This window comes from Pan paniscus, chromosome 9 (genome assembly GCF_029289425.2).
Source record: "Pan paniscus chromosome 9, NHGRI_mPanPan1-v2.0_pri, whole genome shotgun sequence".
Taxonomy (NCBI): Eukaryota; Metazoa; Chordata; class Mammalia; order Primates; family Hominidae; genus Pan; species Pan paniscus.
In genome coordinates, this window is record NC_073258.2 from 112,789,680 (window position 1) to 112,802,099 (window position 12,420).

The 12,420-nt window shown below is 37.6% G+C and overlaps 1 protein-coding gene across 3 annotated transcripts in view; it reads left to right on the top strand.

Annotated features, from left to right (window-relative positions):
• DLAT (dihydrolipoamide S-acetyltransferase) overlaps positions 1 to 12,420 on the top strand; it is a 43,776-nt gene that overhangs the window by 19,508 nt on the left and 11,848 nt on the right. For all 3 annotated transcript variants that reach the window (XM_003805442.8, XM_034933661.3, XM_034933662.4), the window contains exons 7-11: positions 350 to 503; positions 4,572 to 4,639; positions 6,228 to 6,320; positions 6,949 to 7,056; positions 12,293 to 12,408. In XM_003805442.8, the coding sequence (XP_003805490.2) occupies positions 350 to 503; positions 4,572 to 4,639; positions 6,228 to 6,320; positions 6,949 to 7,056; positions 12,293 to 12,408 (539 nt within the window). The remainder of the gene's footprint in view (positions 1 to 349; positions 504 to 4,571; positions 4,640 to 6,227; positions 6,321 to 6,948; positions 7,057 to 12,292; positions 12,409 to 12,420) is intronic.

The window sequence follows — 12,420 nt, forward strand, 5'->3', positions numbered from 1 at the left end:
TTGGTGATGTAAAAGAATGTGAATAAAGAAGTGGTAAGAGATTAAAGTGAAGAAAGGCTGTAGAATACTATACACTGATTGGCAATATTCAATTCTGTGCTTCTTCATGTTGTTATGGAATAAGGTAACTGTTCTGTCTTTGATATAGAAGTATATTGTTCTCGCTGTTCGTATTACTACATTATGTTGGTTAAGCTGGAGAAAAGTACATTATGATCTTTGGAAAAATGAAAGTTAGTAATATTTAATTAAAATAGTTTTTAATTTATTAATAAGATGTAAACTTTTAATCTTTCAGACCAGTCTTTGAAGTGGTGAATTAAAACAATTTGTAATTTTTTTTCAAAAGGTGGCCGCTGTTCCTCCAACTCCCCAGCCTTTAGCTCCTACACCTTCAGCACCCTGCCCAGCTACTCCTGCTGGACCAAAGGGAAGGGTGTTTGTTAGCCCTCTTGCAAAGAAGTTGGCAGTAGAGAAAGGGATTGATCTTACACAAGTAAAAGGTAAATCTGTTTCTATAGAATGGACTTTATAAAGTTAAAATTTAGTTGAATTTCCTCCTTAAGACTTGCAAGTACAACTATGTATAGCCGTACTTATAGTTGGGATAGTAGGGACAATCATTAATAATTCCTTCAGAAGGGAGAAGTAGTTCTTTTGTTGCCACCACAGAGTAGGGAAACTTTTACTGAGCTTTATTTACTCTGCCTAGAATCTACCCATACACTTTAGATACCTTTTTTTTTCCTCTTCTATTCCTGGAAACTGCTTGTTTGGTGAAAGTATATGTAAAATTTGGTTATGGGACTTGATTATGTAATAAGAAACCTCTGTTAGTGCTTGGTTGACTGTAGCAATAAGCAAAGCAAAATAAAATTTGAAGTTGGGGTGATTTGGAATGACTTAATAAAATTCATATAAAACAGAACTAGAGCTCCCTGAAGGCAAGGGAAAACGCCTTACTTGTCTGTCTGCCCCCAAAGAAAAAATATAGCTTTGTGATAAGAGCATGGGGCCTGGAATCAGACCACCTAGCATTTAATCCTGGCTTTATAATTTTCTATGTAATATGTTTTCCAGTGAATTACTTAGATTGTATGTCCTTATGTCAATTACTTTTCTATCTGTAAAAGTGAGGTACTGTACATCGTATGGATTGTGAGAGTTAAATGAGCTATAACAGGTGAAGTGCTTAGAACTGTATCTAGCATATAAGTACTCAATACATGTTAGTTGTCATTCATATTGATATTACTGCCTGGTGCTTAAATAAGTTTTTTTGAATTAAACTTAAGCTAAAATTTAGTGTAGGATAACTAAGGTACTTATTTGGAATAGGGGGGAAGTTATTATGCTTGGAACTTGGTTTTATGGCTTGTACTAGGTGTCAGTCATTTAACTTACCATACTTAATGTACACAACACTTCTTGAAGTAAGAATTATCATTCCTTATTTTCTGGATAAGAAAACAGACTCTCAGACTCTTCAGGGTTCTTCCTTCCTGTTAAATAGTAAAGTTGCAGTGTAACTCTAGATTTGTTTAACTCTAAAGCCTGTTTCTTCACACTACCCTATCCTGCCTTCTGTTTTGATGCTCTGCCATCCATAATTACTAAAGAAAAATATGCTTATTTCCCCAATTTTCTAGTTATGGGTACTCAATGGTGGTTATCCCGTATCTGCAATTTGCTATCTTGTAGTTAGAAGTCAAGCCAATCCAAGACACAAGAGTAGAATGTAAATTTTTTGGACCTCAGAGATTCTTGTAATATTGGAAGACTCTTTTTTTTCCATCTTAATGCCATTTCAGTAGTATATTGCTATCATATATGTATATATGATTAGAATCAGGGACAGCAGTGTAAGTTGGAATAACTTTTAAAGGGAGAAAGGACTGGGTTAATAATTATATCTAAAGAATTTAGACAAGCAAAGAAGGACCATTTATTAGATATTCAGCAATACTCGTTACCTTACTAAAGATATAAGTGGAAAATCCCTTAGGTATGAGCTGAGAGGAGTGTTAAAAAAAAAAAAAGAAAGAAAGAAAATCCCACTGTTCTTACTATGCAGGCAGAGTTAGGTGATAAATATCATCAACTGCTATCTACACATCAGACACTTGTTCATCAGATGGATAAGATTTCAGTTTCAGTTGCTTATATGACCAATAATAAAGAATTAAATGAACAGAAAGGGAGTATAGCATAGTAGTTAAGAGTGTGAGATCTGTAGCTGGAATGCTTGGGTATGAACCTCAGCTCCTTATACTAGCTGTGTGACCTTTTGTGTCACAGTTTCTTTGTATATAAAAACAATAGGTTTAATGGTTGTGAGGTTTAAATAAGTTAACCAGTGCCTGTACAGAGAAAGCATATCTAGGTATTAGCTATAATGATAATAATATTTTTGTTATTAAATAAGATGATTTGAGTGCTAAGAAAGAAAGAAACTCAGTGATATACTAGTGAGTGAAAGGGTGGATGGATATATGTGCAGTCATGAGTACTTTTAGACAGGTTGGTTGGGAGATCTTTTTGATGAGGTGACATTTGATTTGTTTTGAAAGATAAGAAGGAGGCAGCTTGAGCCAACCATGTGAAGAACTGGGGAAAGATCATTTTGGATAGAGAGACTAGCTGTACACAGTCTGAAATGGGAAAGAGTTTAGCATGTCTGAGTAACATAAAAGAGGCCAGTGTTGGCCAGGCGCAATGGCTCACGCCTGTGATCCCAGCACTTTGGGAGGCCGAGGCAGGTGGATCACAGGTCAGGAGATGGAGACCATCCTGGCTAACACGGTGAAACCTCGTCTCTACTAAAAATACAAAAAAATTAGCTGGGCATGGTGGCAGGCGCCTGTGGTCCCAGCTACTCGGGAGGCTGAGGCAGGAGAATGGCGTGAACCTGGGAGGCCAAACTTGCAGTGAGCCGAGATAGTGCCACTGCACTCCAGCCTGGGCGACAGAGCGAGACTCTGTCTCAAAGGAAAAAAAAAAAAGGCCAGTGTTAATGAAACATAATGAGCAAAGGGTCTAGTAGGAGATGAGACTGGAAAAAAACAGGGATGAGAACATAAATGACCTTATAGATTATGGTAAAGAATTTGAATTTTATTTAAAGTACTTGAGGAAGCCATTGAGAAATTTAAGCAAAGAAGTGAAATAAAATGATTATGTTTTTAAAAGATCATTTTGGTTGCTCCATGGAAATGGATGAAACATTTATCTAGTTTATGTTTGACAAGATCCCTACTTTTTTTTACCCATAGTCCAGTGTTCTTCCCTTTATACCATATTGCTTTATGGATGGCCTGTTGTGCCGCCCAAGAGAGATAGGGAAAAGGGTTTACAAGGTTTCAACTAACTCCTAAGTCAGGAAATTCTTGTGGGTGGCTGAAGCTTAGCATAAGGCAGGTGGTACTATGGATTTCCTCCTCTTGAGGGGCTGTGGTGTCTAGATCAGCCTTGGTTGTAAGGGGAGGTTATGGTTTCTGTCTTTTATAAAGGAGAGAAATCTAATAAGGGTACTACCACCTCTGTTCTAGAGCTCCTAGTGAGGATAAATATAATCCTAGCCAACTCAGTTTTCGTAATGAAGGAAAGGAATTGGGAAGAACTACATACAACAAGAGTCCTTTTTAAAGTCTGCCTTGGGGGAAGATGAATCAATTTGACCAAATTTTTCCTAGAAGTGGGCCAGTGTAAAAGGTATTCTATAATAATAACTAAATTCTGAATCTCCGTAGAATTAAAGGTCAAGATTATCTACTTGGGTCCAAAATTAAACCTAAGAGGCTGTAGGTGGGAGGAGGGAGGAAATTGAATGTAAGTAAAATTAAACCTACTGAGAGAACTTTGAAGATCCTTCCTCATGTGTGACATTGCACCTTTTTCCTTCATTTCCTTTAACACGGGCCAGATTAGAGCCTTGGCTACTGTGAAAAAGCTATGAGTCATAGAGACCACATAAGGAATGAATGATTCTAAAGATAAGATAATTGCAGTAAAGAGTTATTCGTGCTATTTTGGGGTGAAAAAATCGACTTGATTTGTCAAAACAATTATTGTTATACCTGTAAATTCTGTATAAAAGGAATTCTTTATGGTCACATAAATCCAGAACCCAAATGAAATCTATTTCACGGCTTAGGAATGGTTTTTTGGAGCTAACCAGGAGGAGGCAGCTAGTTTCCCTTTTGGAGATATAAACTGTGCTCGGCATTATCCTTATGCCACATTTCCCAATTTAAAAGTAAGGAAGATGAAAAAAATTAAGTACAACTTGGATAAAACTCTAAAAGAGAAATACATAAAGGAATATTTGCAGTAGTTAAAAAGAAAAGACCCACTCCAGATCACACACTGGTACTCTGTGTGGATTAAAATTAATAGCTGACAAAAGCTGGTATTTGTAGGTAGCACCTTAAGGGGTAGGGTTAAGGCTGTGAACCTTTCAGAATGTTTTTGGTAGTAAACCCTTAGGAGCTTGCAGTTTAGGATCACAGCGTTGATCTCCTTGGGGAACCAATGGTATGTCCTCATGTATGTGATATTTATGTCTCTTACAGGGACAGGACCAGATGGTAGAATCACCAAGAAGGATATCGACTCTTTTGTGCCTAGTAAAGTTGCTCCTGTGAGTTATGTGTAGCTCTTACTTTTTTTGCAGTTTGTCTCTACAGCCTGTTAGACCATTTCATACGTTATTTATGAACGAAATAGCTCAACCAAGATTGTTTTCTTCTAATTTCAGTGGTTTAATAATACAGTCATCCCTCGGTACCCATGAGAGGTTGGTTCCAGGAGCCCCCTTGTATACCAAAATTCACAAATGCTTAAGTCTGTTATATAAAATAGTGTAGTATTTGTATATAACTTACCCACATCCTCTCAAATACTTTAAATCATCTCTAGATTACTTATAATATTAAATACAACGTAAATGCTATGTAAATAGTTGTTATATTTTATTGCTTAGGAAATAATAATAAGGACAAAAAGTCTGTACTTCTGCAGTTCAGATGCAACCATCTGTTTTTTTCTGGAATATTTTTGATTTGCTTTTGGTTGAATCCAGTGATGCAGAACTTATGGATATGGAGGGCCAAGTGTATTTAGATATTTGTGTGCTATCATTTATATACAAGATCAAAGATGATATACTACATTGACATGTATTCCACATTATGTTTTGAGCTAGTTAATCGGTTTTTGCTTTGAAATAAAAGATTTGTTCTTTTTTTCTTTTTCAAAATATTTCAAAGTACAGTTGAATGAGTTGTTTTTGGTGTTTGGTTTTTTTTGTTTGTTTGTTTTTGAGACAGTCTCACTCTGTCGCCCAGGCTGGAGCGCAGTGGTGCGATCTTGGCTCATGGCAACCTCTGCCTCCTGGATTCAGGCGATTCTCATGCCCCAGCCTCCCAGGTGGCTGGGACTACAGGTGCATGCCATCACACCTGGCTAATTTTCGTATGTTTAGTAGAGACAGGGTTTCGCCATGTTGGCCAGCCTGGTCACGAACTCCTGGCCTCAAGTGAGCCTCCCAACCCCCTTTTCTTAACATTGTTTAGGATAATGGATTAGCTTGTTTATACTTATTTATTATTCCTTGCAGCTTAAGAATGCTTCCATTGCTTTTCTTGAACATAATTTTGCAAAAACAAAATTATTTTGACATAAACTGGTCATTGAACATACTCTGATACAAAGAAAAATGACACTTAAAACATGATTTCAGAATTCTAAGTAAAAAAATTAAAACTCTTAAAACAAGCAGAAGTCTCTTTTGCTCACTGGGGACAGAAATAGGTATTCTATAAAGCTTAGTTTTTAGACTGGACATGGTGGCTCATGCTTGTAACCCCAGCACTTTGGGAAGCCAAGGTGGGTGGATCACTTGAGCCCAGGCATTTGAGACCAGCCAGGGCAACGTGGCTAATTTCCGTCTCTACTAAAAATCCAAAAAAATTAGCTGGGCATGGTGGCGTGCACCTGTAGTCCCAGCTACTCTAGGGGCTGAGATGGGAGGATTGCTTGAGCCCAGGAGGTTGAGGCTGCAGTGAACCATGATTGAGCCACTGCATTCTAGCCTGGGTGACAGAGCAAGACTCTGTCTCAAAAGACAAAAAAAAAAAAAAAAACTGCATAGTCACTGGCAGTCTTTCCCAGGTACTTACGCTAAGATTGAATCACAGTTACTAAGAGCTTTTTCTTTCCTCCCATAGGCTCCAGCAGCTGTTGTGCCTCCCACAGGTCCTGGAATGGCACCAGTTCCTACAGGTGTCTTCACAGATATCCCAATCAGCAACATTCGTCGGGTAAGAGAATTACCATCATCTGGAATCAGCTGTTAGGGGCATCTTTAGTTGTTTAGTTGCTTCCATAGTTTTTAACACATTAACAGAGGCTTTTTAAGTTGGGAATATTAGATGATTACTTTAAGGGAAGTTTTGGCCAACTGAATACTTGAATCACTTTGTTCCTATTAGAAGGGCCAGGCGCAGTAGCTCATGCCTGTAATCCCAGCACTTTGGGAGGCCAAAGCGGGCAGATCGCAAGGTCCAGACTTCGAGACCAGCCTGGCCAACATAGTGAAACCCCGTCTCTACTAAAGATACAAAAATTAGCCGGGCATGGTGGCACATGCCTGTAGTCCCAAGTACTCGGGACGCTGAGGCAGGAGAATTGCTTGAACTTGGGAAGTGGAGGTTGTGGTGAGCCGAGATCGCACCACCACACTCCAGCCTGGGCAACATAGCGAGACTCCATCTCAAAAAAAAAAAAAATCTAGGAGGTGTTATATTATGGCGGAGTCCTCCATCTTTCAATTATAATAATGCTTGAGGTAAGTATTAGCAGAGAGTAAGGTGAAGAGACAAACAGAGCCCTGAATTAGTTAAGGTCTTAACTCAAGATAATTGATTTTTTAAATCTCTTTGGTTTCAGGTTATTGCACAGCGATTAATGCAATCAAAGCAAACCATACCTCATTATTACCTTTCTATCGATGTAAATATGGGAGAAGTTTTGTTGGTACGGAAAGAACTTAATAAGGTAAAAGTTCTGAAAATTCCAACTTTCTAAGTTATAAAAATTTTGTCTTTCCCCACCAAACATTTATATTTTTGTCCATATATTTTGTTACAATATATCAGTTGGTGGTTACTTTCTTGATCTTGTCCTTTGAAGCACAAGATTTTAAATATTGGTTATGTCCACTTTTATCAATTTTTTTCTTCTGTGCTTTTGGTATTATATCTAAGAAACTATTACCTAGTCTAAGGTCATGAAGATTTATACTTTTGTTTCCTTGTAACAGTTTTATACTTTTAGTTCTTATATTCAGGTCTTCGCTCTATTTTGAGTTAATTTTTTATAGGTGGTGTGAGATAGGAATCCAACCATTGTTTTGCATGTGGACATTCATTCTTTCATCCCAGCACCATCTTTCCCCATCGAATTGTCTTGGTATCCTTGTCAAAATTAATCATATATGTGAGAATTTTATTTCCAGATGTTTTTTTTTTTTTGTAGATCTTGTTATTTTTTGTTTTGTTTTGTTTTATTATACTTTAAGTTCTGGGATACATGTGCAGAACGTGCAGGTTTGTTACATAGGTATACACGTGCCATGGTGGTTTGCTGCACCCACCAACCCATCATCTACATTAGGTATTTCTCCTAATGCTATCCCTCCCCTAGCCCCCCACCCCCCTACAGGTCCTGGTGTGTGATGTTTCCCTCCCTGTGTCCATGTGTTCTTATTGTTCAACTCCCACTTACAAGTGAGAACATGCGGTGTTTGGTTTTCTGTTCCTGTGTTAGTTTGCTGAGAATGATGGTTTCCAGCTTCATCCATGTCCCTGCAAAGGACACAAACTCATCCTTTTTTATGGCTGCATAGTACTCCATGGTGTGTATGTGCCACATTTTCTTTATCCAGTCTATCATTGATGGGCATTTGGCTTGGTTCCAAGTCTTTGCTATTGGGAACAGTGCTGCAGTAAACATATGTGTGCATGTGTCTTTATAGTAGAATGGTTTATAATCCTTTGGGTCTATACCCAGTAATGGGACTTCTGGGTCAAATGGTATTTCTGGTTCTAGATCCTTGAGGAATCGCCACACTGTCTTCCACAATGGGTTGAACTAATTTACACTCCTACCAACAGTTTAAAAGCGTTCCTATTTCTCCACATTCCAGCATCTGTTGTTTCCTGACTTTTTAATGATCGCCATGGTAACTGGCGTGAGATGGTAACTCACTGTGGTTTTGATTTGCATTTCTTTAATGACCAGTGATGATGAGCTTTTTTTCATGTTTGTTGGCCACATAAATGTCTTCTTTTGAGAAGTGTCTGTTCATATCCTTTGCCCACTTTTTGATGGGGTCATTTGTTTTTTTCTTGTAAATTTGTTTAAGTTCCTTGTAGATTCTGGATATTAGCCCTTTGTTAGATGGATAGATTTCAAAAATTTTCTCCCATTCTGTAGGTTGCCTGTTCACTCTGATGATAGTTTCTTTTGCTGTGCAGAAGCTCTTTAGTTTAATTCAACCCCATTTGTCTGTTTGGGCTTTTGTTGCCATTGCTTTTGGTGTTTTAGTCATGAAGTCTTTGCCCATGCCTATGTCCTGAATGGTATTGCCTAGGTTTTCTTCTAGGGTTTTTATGGTTTTAGGTCTTACGTTTAAGTCTTTAATCCATCTTCAGCTATTTTTTGTATAAGGTGTAAGGAAGGAGTCCAGTTTCAGTTTTCTACATATGGCTAGCCAGTTTTCCCAACATCATTGATTAAATAGGGAATCCTTTCCCCATTGCTTGTTGTTGTCAGGTTTGTCAAAAATCAGATGGTTGTAAATGTGTGGCATTATGTCTGAGGCCTCTGTTCTGTTCCATTGGTCTATATATCTGTTTTGGTACCAGTACCATGCTGTTTTGGTTACTGTAGCCTTATAGTATAGTTTGAAGTCAGGTAGCATGATGCCTCCAGCTTTGTTCTTTTTGCTTAGGATTGTCTTGGCTATACGGGCCCTTTTTTGGTTCCATATGAAATTTAAAGTAGTTTTTTTCTAATTCTGTGAAGAAAGTCAATGGTTGCTTGATGAAGATAGCATTGAATTTATAAATTACTTTGGGCAGTATGTCCATTTTCACGATATTGATTCTTCCTATGCATGAGCATGGAATGCTTTTCCATTTGTTTTTGTGTCCTCTCTTATTTCCTTGAGCAGTGGTTTGTAGTTCTCCTTGAAGAGGTCCTTCACATCCCTTGTAAGTTGTATTCCTAGGTATTCTATTCTTTTTGTAGCAATTGTGAATAGGAATTCACTCACAATTTGGCTCTCTGTTTGTCTGTTATTGGCGTGTAGGAATGCTTGTGATTTTTGCACATTGATTTTGTATCCTGAGACTTCACTGAAGTTGCTTATCAGCTTAAGGAGATTTTGGACTGAGATGATGGGGTTTTCTAACTATACAATCATGTCATCTACAAACAGACAATTTGACTTCCTCTTTTTCTATTTGAATACTCTTTATTTCTTTCTCTTGCCTGATTGCCCTGGCCAGAACTTCCAATACTATGCTGAATAGGAGTGGTGAGAGAGAGCATCCTTGTCATGTGCCAATTTTTGAGACTGAGTCTCACTCTGTTGCCCAGACTGGGGTGCAGTGGCATGATCTTGGCTTACTGCAACCTCCACCTTCCACGTTCAAGCAATTCTCGTCCCTCAGCCTCCCGAGTAGCTGGGATTACAGGTATGAGCCACCAGGCATGGCTAATTTTTGTATTTTTAGTAGGGACAGGATTTCACCATGTTGGCCAGGCTGGTCTCGAACTCTTGACCTCAAATGATCCACCCACCTTGGCCTCCCAAAGTGCTGGAATTACAGCCATGAGCCCCCATGCCTGGCCTATTTCCAGGTTCTTAATTCCATTCCATTAATCTCTGTATACCCTTAATGTCAGTACCACAGTCTTGATTACTTTAGCTTTGTAATAAGTTGTAAAATCAGGAAACGTGAGTCATCTTTGTTCTTTTTTCTCAAGATTTTTTTTTTTTAAGACAGTCTTGCTCTGTCGCCCAGGCTAGAGTGCAGTGGCGTGATCTTGGCTCACTGCCAGCTCCGCCTCCCGGGTTCATGCCATTCTCCTGCCTCAGCCTCCCAAGTAGCTGGGACTACAGACGCCCGCCACCATGCCCGGCTAATTTTTTGTATTTTTAGTAGAGACGGGGTTTCACCGTGTTAGCCAGAATCAAGATTGTTTTGTCTGAGTCCCTTGCAATTCTAAGTGAATTTTAGGATTAGCTTGTAAATTTCTGCATTGAAGCCAGTTGACATTTTGATAAGGATTGATTGGATGTATCTGCTGATCAGTTTGGCAAGTGTTGCCATCCGAAGCATATAGTCTTTTCATCCATGAACATGTAGATGCCCCTGTATTAGTTAGGTGTTCTTCAGTCTCTTTCAACAATTTTTTTATAGTTTTTCAGAGTGTAAGTTTTGCACTCTAAATGTGCATTTGTTAAACTTATTTCTAGGTATTTTATTCTTTTTGATACTACTCTAAGTGGAATTGTTTTCTAAATTTCATTTTCAGATTGTTCATTGCTACTATATAAAGGTATGATTGATTTTTTTTTTTTTAAGACTAGTCAGGTATACTAGTGAGAAGGGGGAAGAGTAGAAAAGAAGTTAGATTTATAACGGACTCTGAGCAATCAATTGAGATAACAATTCATTTTTCTATATTGATCTTTTTTTTCATATACCTGCTGAAATGGGATCTATATTGACCTTGTATCCTGCAAACTTGCTGAAGTCATTTATTAGTTCTTACAGTTTTTTAGTGTATTTCTTAGGTTTTTCTGTAAACAAGATAATGTTATCTGCAAATAGAGATAATTTTACTTTTTTCATTTTGACCTGTATGCCTTTTATTTCCTTTCTTGCCTAATTGCTCTGGCTGGCGCCTCTAGGCAATGTTGAATAGGTGTGGCAGAAGTGAACATCTTGTCTTGTTCTTGATCTTTGGGAGAATAAGTCTTTGGTCATTAAATAGTTGTGAGGTTTCCCTAGATCAGGTTGAGCAAGTTCCCTCCTGTTCCTAGTTAGTAAGAGTGTTTTGATCATGAAAAGGGGTATTGAATTTTATCAAATGCTCTTTCTGTGTCTGTTGAGATGATTATGTGTTTTTTGTCCTGTATTCTGTTAGGACATTATTACATTAATGGATTTTCAGATGTTAATGGAAATTTGCATTCTTGGGATAAATCACATTTGATCATGGTGAATGATCCTTTTTATATATTGCTGGATTTTATTTGCTAGCGTTTTGTTGAAGATTTTTACATCTATATTCATAAGAGATTAGTGTGTACTTTTTTTTTTTTTTCTTCTAATGTCGTCTTTGGTTTTGGTATCAGGCTAATCCCGGCCTTATAGAATGTGTGGGGAAGTGTTTCTTGCTCTTCTTTGATTTTTCTTTGAAAGAATTTGTGAGGAATTGATATTAATTCTTCTTTAATATTTGGTAGAATACTGACGAAGCCATTTGGGTCTAAGCTTTTCTACATGGGTAGTTTTTAAATTACCAGTTCAATCTCTTTGTTAGTTATAGGTCTATTCAGAGTTTTTGTTTCTCCTTGGTTCAGTTTTGGTAGCTTGTGTCTGTATGGTTGTTCATAGTATTCCCTATAATTCTTTTTACTTCTGTAAGGTAGATAGTAATGTCCCCTATTTCACTCCTAATTTTAGAAATTCTAGTCTTCTCTTCTTGGTCAGTCTAACTAAACATTTATCATTGTGGTTGTCATTTGATTGATCTTTTCAAAGAACCAAATTTTGTTATTGTTGAGATGAATGAAAATGATGACATAACATACTGTAACTTATGGGATTATGCTAAAGCAGTGCTTAGCAGGAAACAGCTGTAAGAGTCTGCATTTAAAAAGATGAAAGAACCAATGTTTGGTTTCATTTCTTTCTTTCCACCTCAGGATATTTGTATATTCTCTTTCTCCTCCTCCTTTTCTCACGATTATACAGTTTTACTCTTTGGTGAGAGAATTTAGAAACTACAGTTGTCCGGGGAGGGAGAGCATTAGGAAAAATAGCTAATGCATGTGAGGCCTAATACCTGGGTGATGGGTTGACAGGTGCAACAAACCACCATGGCACATGTTTACCTATATAATAAACCTGGACATTCTGCACATGCACCCTGAAACTTAAAATTAAAATTAAAATTTTAAAAAAAGAAACTACAGTTCTTCTTGTCTTTCCAGATATTAGAAGGGAGAAGCAAAATTTCTGTCAATGACTTCATCATAAAAGCTTCAGCTTTGGCATGTTTAAAAGTTCCCGAAGCAAATTCTTCTTGGATGGACACAGTTATAAGACAGTAAGTATAACT